General features: G+C 40.3%; 1 protein-coding gene across 7 annotated transcripts in view; it reads left to right on the top strand.

The window, feature by feature from the left end:
• Positions 1-17419, top strand: part of evi5b (ecotropic viral integration site 5b) — a 295151-nt gene that overhangs the window by 75664 nt on the left and 202068 nt on the right. Inside the window, exon 1 of one of the 7 annotated variants that reach the window (XM_087990457.1) lies at positions 6015-6067. The exons of the other annotated variants lie outside the window; for them this stretch is intronic. Within the exon in view, the coding sequence (XP_087846583.1) occupies positions 6054-6067 (14 nt within the window). The 5' untranslated portion in view covers positions 6015-6053. Of the gene's footprint in view, positions 1-6014; positions 6068-17419 lie in introns of those variants that run through there. 7 annotated transcript variants of the gene reach the window in all.

Here is a 17419-nt window from a genome sequence, read left to right as displayed (position 1 = left end):
GCTGCATGCAAATAACCTACTAGCAAGCCACTTAGCTGTACCAAACTTAGTCATCTTGGAATGTGCAACACATCCTGGCACTGCTCAGATCCTGAAAATAAATAATAATGGAAACAATTTCTGCAGTATACTGGAGGGAGATAACAACCATAGTAGCAAACTTGAATTTTGACAAAAGAATTGGTTTATACTGTTTCATGTTTGAATATCTAGTGGTCTTGGTACCAGAATTTGATGCCAAGGTATGTGCATCAGTTTGAAAACTCGCATTCTTTATTTCATTCATTCATGTGATATTGGCATCGCTGGCAAGGCTAGAATTTGTATCCAACAAACTGGGCAAGGACAGCTGACTTCCTTCTGTAGTAATTTTGATGAGGTCAGCCAGGTGGACCACCTAGAATATTGGTTCCCTGACTGGGGCTGTTAAACTAGTCCAATCAGGGATGCCTGGTTGGCAGATATAAACAGGAGTGTTTTGAGAGTTGGATCAGTGTGAGTGAGTGTACACACGTGCAAGGACTCTCCTCCTTAGGAAAAAAAAATAAAAAAAAAATAAACAGAAGGGTTAGGGCACTGCTTGTCACTGGCCACTTGGGTGTTTGCCTATCTTGAAATAAAAATAAACAGGAGTGTCAGAGGTTCTGTTCACTGAAAACTGGCTGTGTGGAAGCTGGACCAGTACTATGCATGTGTAAATAAAGGGTGACTTGGTGACAGGATACTGTCCTCTGGAGTTATTTCAGTGGCAACGAGGAAAAATATGCTCCTGAAAAAGTTTGTTTGTCACAGTCATCTTTGAGTTGGGACAAGCATTTCTGGCATTATGCAATTATTTAGGAAGCTTTTGAAGATTAGCTCTCTATGTGGAAAGCATGCATTTTTTTGGGCAAATGAAAAGAAACAAATAATTCTCCTGACAGCACGTGGACCCACAGCCTTTTCAATTATTAGGAGCCTGACGTTTTCTGAGGCTAAATACTAAAACCTTTCAAGAATTGACTAATTTAGTTAAGTAATATTAAGACACCAAGCCACCTCAAATTCTGAGACGCTATCAGTTTTACTTGGTCGTTCGAGAACCAGCAGAATCCATGATGGGATTTTTGACAAAGTTAGGATGACTGGCGGAGGCATGTGACTTTGTTTTAACCCTTAATGAGATGCTAAGAGACTGTTTGGTGTGTGGGATTAATGATTAACCATGCAAAAGTGCCTACTAGCTGAAGCCCAACTGCACTTCAAATAAGCACAACAATAGGCTTTATCATTGGAAAATGCAGCAAGTGGAGCATGAGAGTTACAGGGTATGCCAGTGGAAATGGGCGTTCTCGTCAGGCTCACTGAGCTTGGTGGTCAGCTCTTGAGAGCAGACAATTGCATAGCATCACTCAGGACATATCCTTCATGAGGGATTCTAGGTCAACCCACAGCAAAACCCCAAAACAAAGCCAAACCTCTGTCAAATTGTTAAAATTTTCTTCAGGATCTGGGCTGGCAAGCCATTGTAGTTATTGCTGGCATTCAGACTCAAGACAGTAAAAGAGACCCACTGGGTCAGTATCCAGGAGAGTGCATACCCTGCAAAGTCCACCTACATCTGGCTTGGAACAGTTAAATTGCTTAACAATATCCAAATCGGAACGAATCAAAATAATCGTCCACTCGATTCTAATGGAGGTTAATAACAGCGCAGCTGTACCAGTGGTTGCCGAACCAGTCTTTAACAAAATTTGCTCTGGACTCCAACCCTTAAGTTTGTATAAGACCTCAGCTTGACTGAGAACCTGTACTGAGAAACCTTTACACAACAAGGGTACAACTTCAGTTCTGGTCTCAAATGAAAAGCAGCTGCTTCAGTTACCACAGATTGTAGTAAAAGACTCCGGCCCAAGCCTGATGGGTGAAATTGGTTGAGAAAGATTCACCTTGATTAGCTCAACATTTTTCAGTTTAAAAGATGGCTGCCGGAATTAAGTTTAATTAAATACTTCAGAAGGTTTTCAGGAAGGTCTTGGGCAGAAAGCAATTCCACAATTCTGCAAGACCCATGCAATGTCATTTGCTTTGAGTGCAAAGGTAGAGGCAGAAATCAGGAGGCTGGAAAGCAAAATAATCATCAAGGCAGTACAGTTTGAGGAATGGGCAATACTGGTTGTACCAGTTGTAAAGCCCTTTGGGTCAATTTGTCTTTGTGGGGAGTTTAAACAAATGGTAAACTACTTCTGTCAACTGGATAAATAGTCAACCCATCGCATAGAGGACGTGCATGCAAAGCTGGAGGGGGGCAAGGAGGTAGTCCTTCACAAAGCTGGATACTAGCCATGTATGCCTGCAGTTGTGGTGAGATGAGGATTTCCAGAAGTATGTTACAATTAATACTCATAAGGGTAAGTACCAGTATACAGGACTGCCATTTGGAGTATTTCAGCATGTGCCATTTCTCAGTGGACAATAGAGAATGCTTTACAAAGTCTACCCCAGGTCGCCATTTATCTGGGTGACAGGCTAATAACAGGGAAAACCAATAAAGAGCATTTAGAGAACTTGGACACAGCCCTTGGACATCACTCCAAGGTGGCTGTACGCCTTAGAACGGCAAATTGTGTATTCCAGACACCCCAAATGATCTATTTGTATTGCAGAGTTGACAAGACTGGATTACACCTGTTGGAAGCTAAAGAGCGGACGAATCAAAAGTGCCCCAACTCCCAGATCCCAACTGGTCTTTCCTTGGATTGGTGAATTATTATGGAAAGTTCATAAGTAACCTGACTTCCATCTTAGCACCCTTGCATCTCTGTTGAAAAAGGACCAGTCTTAAAAATGGTCATGAAACCAAGAATGTAGTCTTTAGGGAAGTGAAGAACCAGCTATCTTAGTCTTAAGGTGTTAGCATGTTATGATCCCAGTTGAGGTCTGTTGCTGACATCCGACGCCTTCCCTTATGCTACTAGGGTAGTGTTGGCTCACTGGTGGCCCAAAGGAGAGGAACGCCCAATAGCATATGCTTCCTGGACCTTTGGCTGATACAGAGCACAAATACACCCAGATAAAGAAGTAGGGTTTGATGGTCATGTTTGGTGTGAGAAAGTTGCACCAACATCTTCACAGGCATAAATTTGTAATAGTAATGGACCTCAAAACCCTGCTAGGGCTACTTAGAGGATCTGGCTGTGCTGCCGATAGCTTGACTCAAATTCAGCAGTGGGCTCCCCTTTGAAGTACATACAAGTACAAGTTGGAACACTGCTGTGGAGTCCAAATATCAAATGTGGATGCCTTCAGCCACCTCCCACTGGCAGATACACTACTGGTGATGTTGTCATTGGAACAATACATTCTGGTTTTAGATTTGCAGCCATCCTTGCAGACAATATGAAACCGTGGATGCAAAAAGATCTGGTCCTAGCAAAACTAAAATAGCTGGTTGTGGTGGGAGGGGGGAAACAAAAGGGCCATCACAACCAGAATTGAAACCTTTCTGGATCTACTGAGACTAGATCACTGTAGAAGATGGCATTTTATTATGGGGAGTGAGTGTGATTGTCCCAAGCAAAGATCACTGCCAGATACTGATTCAATTCCACCAGAGATTCCAAAATGAAGATGTTGGTGAGAAGTTTTGATTGGCTGCAGATGCAGCCACATTTATGGGGCAGGACAGTATCTAGAGTGCCAACAAGGACAGAAATTACTGCTAGCAGCTCCCCCATGTGCATGGGAATGGCCAGGTAAAACTGGATTCAGTTACATATCGACTATATCAGATCTTTCATAAGCTCAATGTGGATAGTCATTGTGTACGTCCACTGAAAGTGATTGGACATGCATAAAGTTAATTGGTCAAACACTGGGACAGTGATTGCAAAAGATGCTTACAGCTTTTCTATCAGTGAGCTCCTGGAAGTGCTGATTACAGACAACTTACCACCAGAAAATTTGCATATTTCCTAAAGTTGAATGGCATTTGGCATACAAGGACAGCTCCTTGTAGTGGTTGGTGGAAAGAGCAGTCCAGACTTGAAAGGAAGCTTAAAGAAACAACCTACAGCTTTACTTGATACCAAACTGACCTGGTTCCTATTTGATTATCAGACCACTCCTCATGCAATTATAGGGATCGCTCCAGCAGAGTTGCTAATAGGGAGAAGACATTGCACATCTGATCTTCCTGGACCTGGAGGGAGGGTAAAACAGCTTGAGGACTGCCAATGCCTGACACCAGACTCCTGTAAAAGAGAGAGACAGTTTACTTCAGGGGACAAAGTGTGGTGCCATGGAAATGGTCTCGTATGGGTAAGAGGCATGGTCGGTACGAGATCAGTCCCATGATGTACAAAGTTTGAATAAGTGAGGTGCTCCTGAACAAGCACGTGGACTACATGATAGCTGCAAACTCTCAATCGGGGCAGGACCAAAACATACCTCACCCCCCAGAACAGCCAGAATGGCTGTCAGAACCCATGGGTTCTCCCCCCTCCATCTAGCGTTGAAGAAACTTCAGAGTCGGAGATGGACGTGATGGATGTCGCAGCCTCAATGCCTTTACCCCTGCCTGAAGAAGAAAGTGAATTTCTTCTGAGGCGCTCTGGGCACAAGAGGTGGGCTATAGTCCAGTACACCCCCCCCCCCCCCCCCGTATCCAAAGCTGAGCTGGAGGAATCAGACCTAGTATGAAAACGTCCCAGGAGATGCTGCAAGATAAAGAACAGACCTATGTCCCCGCATTTAGAGGGGGAGGGATGTAGTGATTGTTGAGGTCAGCCAGGTGATTGCACAGAATGAGATCACTGACTGGGTCAAATCAGGGAGTCCTGGCTGAGAGATATAAACAGGAGCTTTAGAGCTTCTGCTCAAAGAGCTGGCTCTGAGGAAGTCAAATCAGCATCATTTCCTAAGCATGGGTAAATAAAGAGTGACTTGGTGATGGGATACTGGTCACTGTTCACCTTCCTTGAAGGGTGTTTCTGAACTAGATGGGCTTTTAATGGCAATTGAGAGGGGTTACATGATCACTATTAGGCCATTTTAGATGCCAGGTTCTTATTGAATTCCAGTCTCACCATCTGCCCTAGTGGAATTCCAACCTATGTCACCAGAGCATTAGCCAGGGTCTCTGGATTAATGCCCAGTGACAAAGCCAACAGGTCTTTGCCTCTGCAAACCAGCAAAAATTCATTTGCAGAAAATGATCACTTTAATTTGGCTCATCGCTTGCTTTTTCAGGCAGTGCTATAAGTTATATGATGTATTTCCATCAAATTTCTCTCCAAAAAACCATTATCTCAAATTCAGTTTATGTTTGTAAGTTATAAGGAAGCCTTGGTCACCAGCTGCCATAATTGGACTCTTTGATATTAACTAACCAACCACAACTCTGGAGCAAATCTGCCAAACTATTAGCTTCAATCTAGGGTAATAAAACAACACAGCTAATGTTGAGTAGTTATTCTGAGTAAACTGCAGTTCATCTACCCAACCGCTGATGTTTTACCCAGTATTGGAGTTTTTGGGTTTTGCTCCAGTCTTTATTTTTTTTAAACAAATGTTTCCAGACCTCATGAGTATTTACCTCCAAGAGCCTTTGTTATTACATTGTGGTTATATACTTATTCACTTGGGCAGAATGGCCAAGGATAATTTGTCGTGTGCATCGGTATCCCAGCAGTGACTTATTCCTTCAAGGGAGTGGCAAGAAAGAAGATTGGTGGATAAAGAAAGTTCAGAAAAACATTTTTAAAAAAAAAATTTGAGTTTTGGCTAACCATTAAGCAAGAATAATTAGTGCGGGTGCATTTATTTTTTCTCTATTTTTGTCACTCCATTTCCAGGTCAGATACAGCAATGCCATATGCAGAATGAAGCAGACGGTATGCTATTCTAAAATTATTAAACCGCAACAAACATTTGTCTATGTACTGCTGTTTGATGCAGAGGTTAAGGGGAGGAGACACATTTGTTTAAACTACAGATAGAACTGGGGCTTTATTTGCTCAACCTAACTGGACTCTGTGTAGTTGATGTTTATGTTGTGCATGTACTGAAAAATTATGAACTTCTCAAGGTAGGATTGCTTTTAGTGCAAAGGATTTTACTTTAAGAGAAAACTGGAGATTTCTAATGTACATTTTGACGAGACGTCAGTAATGTAAATTCCAGCAAGCTGGTCAAGTTTACTGGAGTTCTTGTCCTTTTTTAGCCATATATGTGATCATGCATGCTGTTGCTCATAGAGGAAGTGTTTGAATATGTCTAATTTTGAATATTAACAGCAATTCGATCTAATCAACAATTTGTTTTTTGGATCACTATTCATATTTCATGACTGAACATTTAGCGATAAGCAATGTATTCATTCTTTTACAATTCTGTTGCTTTAAAATGCCATGACAGGTGTAAAATCACTTATTTTTCACAATTGCTTTTTTTTCAATCTTGCGACTAAATGCAAATTACTTTTAGTAAAGAAAAAGAACTAGAGGCATGCATGAAGTGAAGGGAGATGCAAAGTGCTGAGGAGAAAAGTGTGACAGATGTTGGTAATTTTTTAAGATTTGAGAAGTATTTATTAGGAGTAAGATATATTAGGTTGTCGACAAAATTGAAGAGTTTAAGAATGATGTGCAGGCATGATATGTTTGAAGCAGGAAGCAGCAATGCGATGTGGTATTCAGGATAGAGAGTAGGGAAGGAAATTACAGGGCTGCATAATGGTGCCTTTGAGTTCTTATATAATTGATTCAGCCTCACGGTATTTCTGCATTTAATTAAGTCTTCACATTCTAACTCATTGACTCATAGAGTCATAGAGATGTACAGCATAGAAACAGACTCTTTGGTCCAACCCGTCCATGCCGACCTGACATCCCAACCCAATCTATTCCCACCTGCCAGCACCCGGCCCATATCCCGCCAAACCCTTCCTATTCATATACCCATCCAAAAGCCTCTTAAAAGATGCAATTGTACCAGCCTCCACCCTCTGGCAGTTCATTCCATACAAGTACCACCCTCTGTGTGAAAAAGTTGCCCCTTAAGTCTCTCATATCTTTCCCCCCTCACCCTAAACCTATGCCATCTATTCTGGACTACCCGTCCCTAGGCACCGGGTTAAAACCAGAACATGAATGTTTCATTCTGTGGTGAAACGGGTCTATCAGATTGCTCCTTCCTTTTTCTCCCCTCGTCTGCATAGGTTTCCTCCGGGTGCTCCGGTTTCCTCTCTCAATCCAAAGATGTGAATTGGCCATGCTAAATTGCCCATAGTGTTAGGTGCATTAGTCAGAGGGAAATGTATCTGGGTGGGTTACTCTTCGGAGGGTCGGTGTGGACTGGTTGGGCCGAAGAGCCTGTTTCCACCCTGAAGGGAATCTAAAATAGCCCCAGCCTGTTCAGCCTCTCCCTATAGCTCAAATCCTCCAACCCTGGTAACATCCTTGTAAATCTTTACTGAACCCTTTCAAGTTTCACAACATCTTTCCATCAGGATGGAGACCAGAATTGCATACAATATTCCAACAGTGGCCTAACCAATGTCCTGTACAGCCGCAACATGACCTCCCAATTCCTGTACTCAATACTCTGACCAATAAAGGAAAGCATACCAAATGCCTTCTTCACTATCCTATCTACCTGCGACTGCACTTTCAAGGAGCTATGAACCTGCACTCCAAGGTCTCTTTTTTTCAGCAACACTCCCTAGGACCTTACCATTAAGTGTATAAGTCCTGCTAAGATTTGTTTTCCCAAAATGCAGCACTTCGCATTTATCTGAATTAAGCTCCATCTGCCACTTCTCAGCCCGTTGGCCCATCTGGTCCAGATCCTGTTGTAATCTGGGGTAACCCTCTTTGCTGCCCACTACACCTCCAATTTTGGTGTCATCTACAAATTTACTAACTGTACCTCTTATGCTCGCATCCGAATCATTTATATAAATAACAAAAAGTAGAGGACCCAGCACCGATCCTTATGGCACTCCACTGGTCACAGGCCTCCAGTCTGAAAAACAACCCTCCACCACCTCCCTCTGTCTTCTACCTTTGAGCCAGTTCTGTATCCACATCGCTCGTTCTCCCTGTATTCCATGAGACCTAACCTTGCTAATCAGTCTCCCATGGAAAACCTTGTCGAACGCCTTACTGAAGTCCATATAGATCACATCTACTGCTCTGCCCTCATCAATCCTCTTTGTTACTTCCTCAAAAAGCACATCTGCTTGGAGGGATAGTTGTTTGGTTCAGGACTTCCATGTTAGATGGAAACCCCACCCATGATGTACGAGGAAAGGAGGGAATGCTTGAAATCCATTGTGTCTGATCATGCAAAACAAAAGAAGGTGCAAGTTATTGAAGTGATTGGAAGATGGGTAATTTCATTTCTTATTGTACTATATATTGTAATATAATTTGGGGGGGCAAGAAACTACCAGTTCATGGAAAAATTGTTTTTGCTGCAACTTTACCAAGTTGATTTTTTTTCAGCAGAATGCGATTGTAAAGAAAATTGAAATTGGAGAAGTTTTATGAAATTCTCCTTTTTGTTCCTTGCATTTTATTTGAGATCATCACTGTGCTGGTTGTTCTTTCTTTATCTCCTCCTGTCACTTATCCATTTGCCTTCCAACCTGCAATGTTTGAGTCTTTGATCACTGCATCTTTTCATTTCGTCTTAGACCTTCCTCTTCTCCCTACGCTGACAGTCCCAAGTCAATCAATTTCCCCTCTCTACAATTCTTCTTGCTGTCTGCAGTCACCAAATTATGGTAATCTCTTCGCACTACTTTCCTTTTTGCTCCCTAGTCTTCACTGATCTTGTGTGCTGATTTGTGATTTTTCCCTTCTTGCTCCAGAAGTTTATCACAGCATCTGTTCTCTATGTAACTTGATGTTGCCAAGTTTATACATGATGTAACAAGGACTCTCAATTATTTCTTTCAGTTCTTTCTTTCAGTTTCGGCAGTACGTTTCTGTTGCGTAAGATTCCACTGTGTTTCAAATTACTCTAACCAGAGGACTCTGGTTGATTTCCATTTACATATTTCCATGTTAGCTACCACTGAACCCAGGTACTTGACACTGCTCACATTCTCCAAGTATTCAATCGTAACGTTTTCCATTGTCACTTTGATCAATGGCTCAAACTGACAGTCCACCTGCTGATTCTTTTGGTCTGCTGACCTTCAGACCCATGTTTTCTGGTGTTTTTCTCCAGAAACTTTGTCAAGTTTTCATTGTCACCACATAGCTCAATGTCAACTGCAAATTTTATTGACCCGTGGCATTTTCCTTCTCATTTGCTCAGTGACAATATCCAGGAAAAGGGAGAACTCCAGTACAAGTTCTTTGTCTAATCCAACTTTGGGAAATTTTTATTCATTGAAATAATTGAGAACAAAAGATCCTGCAATTATGTCCTCCTGGTTTTTCAAGGCGTCCAGTTATTATACAGTGTTAGTCACTTTAGAAGTACAATCTGCAAATTCAGCAGTTGTTTTGATACACAGCCAGAACCCACATGCAGCAAGAAAGTAGATTGCAAAATAGTTGATTTCAAATGGTGTTGGCCGAAGGAGGAATTTTTAGCCAACCAAGTGTATACAGCTACTCTCCTCTATCTATCTGAAATGCTGAGGAGGGAAATTGGGCCTCACTTTCATGTCTCATCTGAAGCAGCAGCATGTTCAACTAAACAACACTCTGTTAGTAATTCATGAACTTTAAGAACAGCCTCAACATAATGTATTAGAAAATGAATATTGGAGTTAAAACATATAACCCATGAGGGAAATTATGAAGTCATGATGTAGATGATGCATCGGTTGTGTATGTCAAATCTGAGAACATTTAGCAGTAATAAGTAGTCTTTTCAGCAGAATTATTGAGAGGTAATAGAAACTGAAAATTCTCCAGTGTAGTTGTTACTTAAAGATTTCTGTTTATCACCAATCCTTTGATGTCAGCACTTGTTGTGCTTTTAGTGTGATGGGCATGTAATCCCTGTTGAGAGTGTGGCGCTGGAAGAGCACAGCGGGTCAGCATCCGAGGAGCAGGCGAATCGATGTTTTGGGCATAAGTCCTTCATCAGGAATTGTGATCTCTGACTTAGCCTTGTAGGCACTCCTGTAGTGAGGACCTTGGTTGGCAACCAGCAGAGATGGTGAGGGCAGATTGTTGACTCAAGCAGTTGTCCTTCATTTCCATCTGCTCTTTCTCTTGATGCCATTTTGCAAATGTGCATCTTTGATTCAAATTGTTAAAGAAGTTGAAACATTGCAACGTCAAGACTGAATTTTTAAAATGTTCATATTCCTCCTTGCAGAGAGAAGGCAACTGACAAAGCATTTTTTGTTAATTATAGTATACGATACTTGATCGAGGAATTTATGTTTTGTGTTTTGAGAAATTGTAGTTTTTATAAATTTTGTCTAATTGACATCATTTAAGCTGATCTGAAGTTCAAGTTAAATATTGATTTGAGCAAATTGCACTGCAGGCTGTTTTGTAGCTGGTACAAAATTCAGTCCAAAAATAACGTTTTGTAAAACACTTTATATGTGCATTTAGTTGTATGCTTTTCACGCATTTTCTTTTAAATACAATGTCCTAAGTATTTGCAGGCATGAAAAGTGGTCATTTAAGTATGATTTATATTTAGCTTTCTCCCAATGTTACTGCTGTGGCTAAAAATTAAGGGTGTCGTTTCTTGATATATCTAGTACTTTTCGTCACTATCAGTTATGTAGGTTTTAAGGGCTTGCCTAATCTCTTAAACTTGTAATGCAAACTCAATGTTTGCCTCTGCAAATGATTAGCAACAGGTTTGAGTTGAAGAGGCTGTTTTTTAAAAAATGTTTTTGCCAATGTAAATTGACATTCAGAAAAATCAGGAATTGTATGTTCAGGTAAAACAAACTGTTTTTCAAAACATACTGTACACTTAATTAAGTTTGAATAGTGCTTTTTGATCCTATCCACTAAAGTTTAGTGTTACTGTGACTAGTGTATACATTGAAAATCATGATTGATGCATAATATGCAAAGTAATACAAATTAAGGTCAAATATCTATCTTCCACAGAAGATTGATTAATTGATTTATTGTTTATTTTCAAAATCTCAGCTTTTTGGAAATGTGGGTGGAGGGATAAATCATTTTGTCAGGCAGGACGATGATATTGAGAAAAATATAAGTTGCACTGAGATTTGTTCTGAGCAAATCCCTGGGGTCGGGGAGTCCAGAACTAGAGGGCATAGGTTTAGGGTGAGAGGGGAAAGATGTAAAAGAGTCCTAAGGGGCAACTTTTTCACGCAGAGGATGGTATGAGTATGGAATGAGCTGCCAGAGGATGTGGTGGAGGCTGGTACAATTGCAGCTTTTAAGAGGCATTTGGATGGGTATATGAATAGGAAGGGTTTGGAGGGATGTGGGCCGGGTGCTGGCAGGTGGGAATAGATTGGGTTGGGATATCTGGTCAGCATGGATGGGTTGGACCGAAGGGTCTGTTTCCATGCTGTACATCTCTATGACTCAAAGGAGTATAATTTTAATTTTTTCTAACAGCACAGCTCTGTATTGGAAGGGGGATTGTGCAATTTACCTCCGTGTTAACAGGAGGTAAGATGTTTTGCACAAATAATCTTTGTTGGTTCTGTGAGTCACTTATATGTCTATTGTGCCTGATAAACTAAGCAGTTCAACAATACAGATCAAAAATCTGAGCTTTCTCATCTGCAATTTTATTGTTTACCAAGCTAATCTCAGAACTTTGGTTGCTGCCTGGGTTAAGGTCAGAGAAGACAACTTGTTTTCTGCTGTTGTATGCAATTGGCAAACCCTTGCAAGACATACTACTCATTGGCCAAGAGCAAAAATGAACTTGACAAGGTAACCATGTCTTTGTTCACATAAGAAGCATGGCCCCTTGGGGAGAGAAATCTTTTCATGTGCTTGTATTGTGGAAAACAAATACAGTGTGCATTTGCATACTAAAATCATTTCATGGGAAGTTTAAATTTTTCATGGAAGAATCATTGGGAATTCTAACTGACCCATCAGTTGAACATTTGACGTCACTTTTATTCAATTTTGTTTTGAATGTACTTAAATTGCTTACGTAGTTTATTCAAACCTATGTGATCAGAATTTTGAACTTGCTACATAGGATAGCAATACAAAACCTTGAGATATTCATTAGGTGCAGTAACATAGAATAGTCACCCTTTTCGGTTTCTCCTGTCCAAGATTACATAGAAGATGCAATGCAGCAACTGGCCGTTTGGGCCCAACTGGTCAATACAGATGTTTAGACTTCACTCAAATCTCCTCCCATTTGGTTGGATTTAAAACTACCATCATAAGCTTTCTTCCCCCTCACTCTTGTACATGTCCAGCTTGCTTCCCTGAAGTGCATCTGTGCTATTCACTTCAACTGACCTCTGTGATCGTGAGTTCCACATTGTTGCAACTCTGGGTAAAAAATGTTTCCTTCTGAATTCCCTGTTGGATTTTTTTGGTGACCATCTTATAGTGATGGCTTCTAGCTGTTCTTTCTCACAAGAGGAAACACTTTTCATGTATCTACTCTAAGACTTTTCCTAATTTTAAAGATCTCCAGTAGGTCCTTCCTCAGCCGATGCTTCCTCAATCCTGTCCTGAAAGGTACACCTGTGCATTTCTTCCTTTATCCCTATAAATTGTCTCAGGCCTGTCTCCATTGCTCCTTTATTCTTTTTATAACATGAAACCCAGAACTGCATTTGAGTTGCAGTGTTCGATACAAGGTTCTTCCACGTAGTGAGGTTTTGGCTGAACTGATTCTTAAACACTCTAAACCTGTTTTTGTCCCAAGTCCTCTTCTATTCTTATCTGGTAAAAAAAAATCATCAATCTCTGATTTAAAGTTAATAAAATATCTATTGCTTCTACAATAAGCTTGCTTTTTGTGGGATAAACTTTCATTCTTCTATCACCCTTTCATGTACATGCATTTCCTCCCTTCTTTCCAGAATACCTGACTGTAATTTATAGGTTATATCCCTTTGACCTAAATTCCATCTCCTGAGGAAAAAGAATCTTCGCCATAATAATTCCTTTCAAAACTCAAAATCCTCAAATCAACTTTAAACTCCTGCATTCTGAGGAATAACAAGATTATATTGCACTATGGCTCCTCTATGGCACCATACCAGCAATCTTTGTGCCAGCAGCAAACTTCAGTTTATGACTGTCTCATATCTAATCTAAGGCTTTAAATATAGTGCACATCATTATGGAACACCATTAATCACCACCAAGAGAATACCTTTTATCACTCCTGTTTTTCCAAATATTTCACTTTTATCAGTTTATAAAAATAATTGAAGAGCAATGCTGAAATAACTCTAAGGAGGCTGGTATCTCACCACCAAGTCACCCTTTATTTACCTGTGCACAGTTCATGGACTCTGACCAGCTAGCTCAGAGCCAGTCCCTGGAATGAGGAGACTCCTTGACATTCCTGTTTATTTATTTATTATTTTATTAAACAAATTACAAAACAGTTTACAAAAAACAGTTAACATTTACAGCTGTATACAACAGCAATTTTACAAGGGAGAGGAGCAGCAAAGCCAGGCCCCACACCCTACCTTTCAACCAGTTTACAGGGAGATGAGGATAAACCTCAAATCCCAGTTCCACATTCCTGTTTATATCTGTAAGCCAAGACTCCCTGATTGAGTAAGAGTTCTCTGACTGGAGCTGTTAACCCAATGAGATCCACCTGGTTGGTCCAATCACTACAATTGGTCATAGTCTTTCTGTAATTTTCCTGTTCTGGCAACATGAGACACTTTATCTTGCAATCTTGCTAAGAGTTGGTCCAAAAACATACACATTTCAGCTGAAGTTGTCACTGTTTGAATTGAAAACCTTTCTCTGAAGTAATCCAACAATTGTTGCTTGAAAATGCTATATTTCTGTTGCACATTCTGCAACTCCTTTGGCAAAGAAAGTGTCTTGCCTATTTCATATTCCGAGTCTAAGAGTGGATTCAAACAAATTATTTTTTCAAGCTCTTGACAATAAACATTCAAACTAATTGTAAAAAGCCCTAACAATATGTTACATTTACCTGTATTATAGAAACAGTTTGGCTGTCTTCTATTATTGTATTCTGCATTAACTACATTGTCAGTATCTACCAGGCTATGGGCCAAGTGCTGGAAAGTGGGATTCGAATAGTTGGGTGGTTGTTTTTTACTTGCATGTACAAGATGGGCTTTTTCTGTGTGGTAGACCTTTATAACTCTCTATGACCCAAGCTGTTGAAATATTTGGAAGTGTAATTAATTGGTTTTAGTTTGAAGTCAAAAGAAAAGCTCCTTAATGGAGAATTAGTATAGAATATATTATAACATGACCTGTTGATGACCAAAATTTGAAGTTAGGGATAATTTTTCTGATAAGTACCTGAGGCCTGATGAAGAATGTACTACCTGGTCTGTTGAATATTGACCTGCATAAGTTATCTGTTTTGTAAGTACCTAAGATTTTCAAGAAAGTTACTTGTGTGAAGATGGCTTCAAAAGCTGCTTCAGGAATTTTGAAGGGCTTATACCCGATACGTCCATTCTCCGACTTCTCAGATGCTGCCTGACCTGCTGTGCTTTTCCAGCACCCCACACTCGTTTCAGAGACAGGATTTGGACAATTTATAACCTGTTTCTGAAATTTAAAAATCGTTTGTATTAGCAACATTTTCCAATCAGTTTTCTGATTGTCATGTTGTCCAAATGTTTTTCAAAATTAAAGGTTATTAAAGAATGCAGTGTGAAACAAAATGTAGATTGTTGTTTATAAATGAACTTCCAGTCGACTGAGAAAAGGCAGACCTCGGTGCTTTTGGAAATAAAAGAACGCATGGCTCTATTTGAAAGAGAATAGAGACTTGCTTTTATCGAAGGCCAGGAGAGTTCTCTCAATTCCTCGACCAACATTTTCATATCAACCAACAACTAAACCCGATTGTTTAGTCAACTATCTAGTTGCTGTTCATGGAACTTTGCGTAAGTGGTTTGCTTTTTGTTGCAATTGTGACCACACTTCAAAAATACCCTGGTGTCTACAGAAAGCTTTGGGACATCTCAAAGGTGTGAAACCGCCATATATCATTATAAGGTCCTTTTACTGGAGAAGTGACGGTGTGAATTATGATTGGTCTGGCTTTAAAGTATTTGAAGCTAAATATGTTTCAAGTTTGTGTTTTGCGTGGAATAAGTTGATGATCCTAGGCTTGTGAAATTGGTGATTGGGTTAAATAGTTTTTTTTCTATTTCTGAGTGGCATCAAGTGATCCATGAGTTCTCAAATGATAGTTGACAGGAAAATGATTATTAAAATAAATTACTGGTTGTTTTTAAATTCTCCTTTGTATATTACTGGTTGGGCAGCATTTATTACCTATCCCTAGTTACCCTTGAGAAAGTGGTGGTGAGTTGCATTCTTGAGCCGCTACAGTCTATATGCTGTACGTCAGGTATTTGTACTTGAGATGCACTAGTCCTGAGAATTTCACTGCGATGTTTTCTCCGAGATGCAATAAAATATCCTGCTATTAATATTTCATGCATCCTGTTCATTCAGTTATTTCACTTCATTTCTGTTTCTGGTTTATGTTACAAATTGTGAAACCTACCTGGTCTTTGTCGTGGCATTGATTACATTAAGTAATGAATATTAATGATTTTGTTAAGCATTTGTTCAGATATTTCTGGCTTACATAGTTGGTTGTTCTCTTTAACTTGTGGAAGCAAGGTAGAATGATGGCTCTACCAGCATTGTACAAGTTTATCTGCTTGGATAACTTCTAGTTTAAAATAGTCTGGGTTATTCCATTTTCTGAGTCAAAAGTAGAAATTACTGGAAAAGATCTGGCAGCATCTATGGAGAGAAATCAAGGTTAATATGATCCTTCAGAACTAATTCAGCATCCGTACTTCCTATGATTTTTATTCCATTTTCTGTTGTGTATCATTGAAATACCGAGGTTGGGATTTATTGCGATTGAGGATATGAGTACACTGAATCATGCAGTGTACTTGTCTGTAAATGTAGATATTTAAATATTGACCCAGAATCATGTTTTAAATACACATTGAAGCAGCTCCCCTGTCCCATGGTTGACTAGCTAGACCATTTTGCTAGATTCTAAGTAGTACAGGGGAGGAGACTGCAAGTATGGATGGGAGGAAGAAAAAGATGGAAACAAAGAAGGTTCAAGGGGGAGCAGGGATTTAAGGAGAAGCCAACAGCCGAGGAAGTGTGGAGTTGGAAGAGGAGGCTACAAGAGGGAGTGGCGTTGGAGGAGGATGCTCCAAAGTGAGAGAGGATAAAAGAAAGAGAAACTGTCAATAAAGAAATACTCACCTAACCAGCAACCTGGAAAACTCACTGAGATAATTCCTTGTAAATGAATGTGGAATCTCTCAACTAAAGTTATATAAATTCAGGAATAACCATATCGGTTAAGATGTAATGAAATACTGTTAGCTGTAAAATCTAATTTTTCAGATTGAGACCTGAGATGCAGTTAAAAGGATAGTAATTGCCTGATTAAAATGTTCTAACTACATTTGTATACGACGGAACTGCATTAGTTATGTCCTTTCACTACTCTGCTCAAGGTATGTTGAGGGTGATAACTTGTGTGTTGAAGTCAATGCCAGTTATTTTGCAAAACAAAACTTTTGACAGCTTCTGCCTATTGCTTGTGCCAATTTAAAATACTGCGGTACTGAGTGGAGGTGTTGTGCGAATGTTACTGGTCTACTGAATTAGAAATCAAGGCTAATGTTCTGAGGAAATGGATTCATATCTCTCCAGGGCTGACGGTAACATTTGAATTCAATAAAAAATAAAATTTGGAGATTAAAATTAGCCTAATGGCAACCATGTAACCATTGTGGAATCTACCCATCTGGTTCACTGGACTTAGTACCTCCCACCCTGCCTTCTGTAAAAAGGCTATCCCTTACTTTTAATTTCTCCCCCTCCGCTGCATCTGCTCCCAGGAGGACCAGTTCCACCAGATGGCCGCCTCCTTCAAAGGTTGCAATTTCCCTTCCCACATGGTGATGAAGCCCTGCAGCGCATTTCATCCACTTCCTACACCTCCGCCCTCGCACCCCACCCCTCCAACCGCAACAAGGACAGCCCCCTCCCCAAAGTCCTCACTTTCCACCCCATCAACTTCCGTATAAATTGTATCATCCTCTGCCCTTTCCGCCACCAACAAACAGACCCCACCACCAGACATATATTTCCCTCCCCATTTCTATTTGCTTTTCATGTCGATCATTCCCTCTGTGACACTGTTGTCAGGTCCATGCGTGTTTACCTGCCCCCTGCCCCACCCCCCCCAATCAATCCAATGGCAC

Source organism: Chiloscyllium plagiosum, unplaced genomic scaffold (genome assembly GCF_037043375.1).
Source record: "Chiloscyllium plagiosum isolate Xiang-an unplaced genomic scaffold, Cpla_swu_hap1 HiC_scaffold_9, whole genome shotgun sequence".
Lineage (NCBI taxonomy): Eukaryota > Metazoa > Chordata > Chondrichthyes > Orectolobiformes > Hemiscylliidae > Chiloscyllium > Chiloscyllium plagiosum.
Note: the sequence above shows the minus strand (reverse complement) of the source record. Positions and strands in the feature narration are given on the sequence as shown.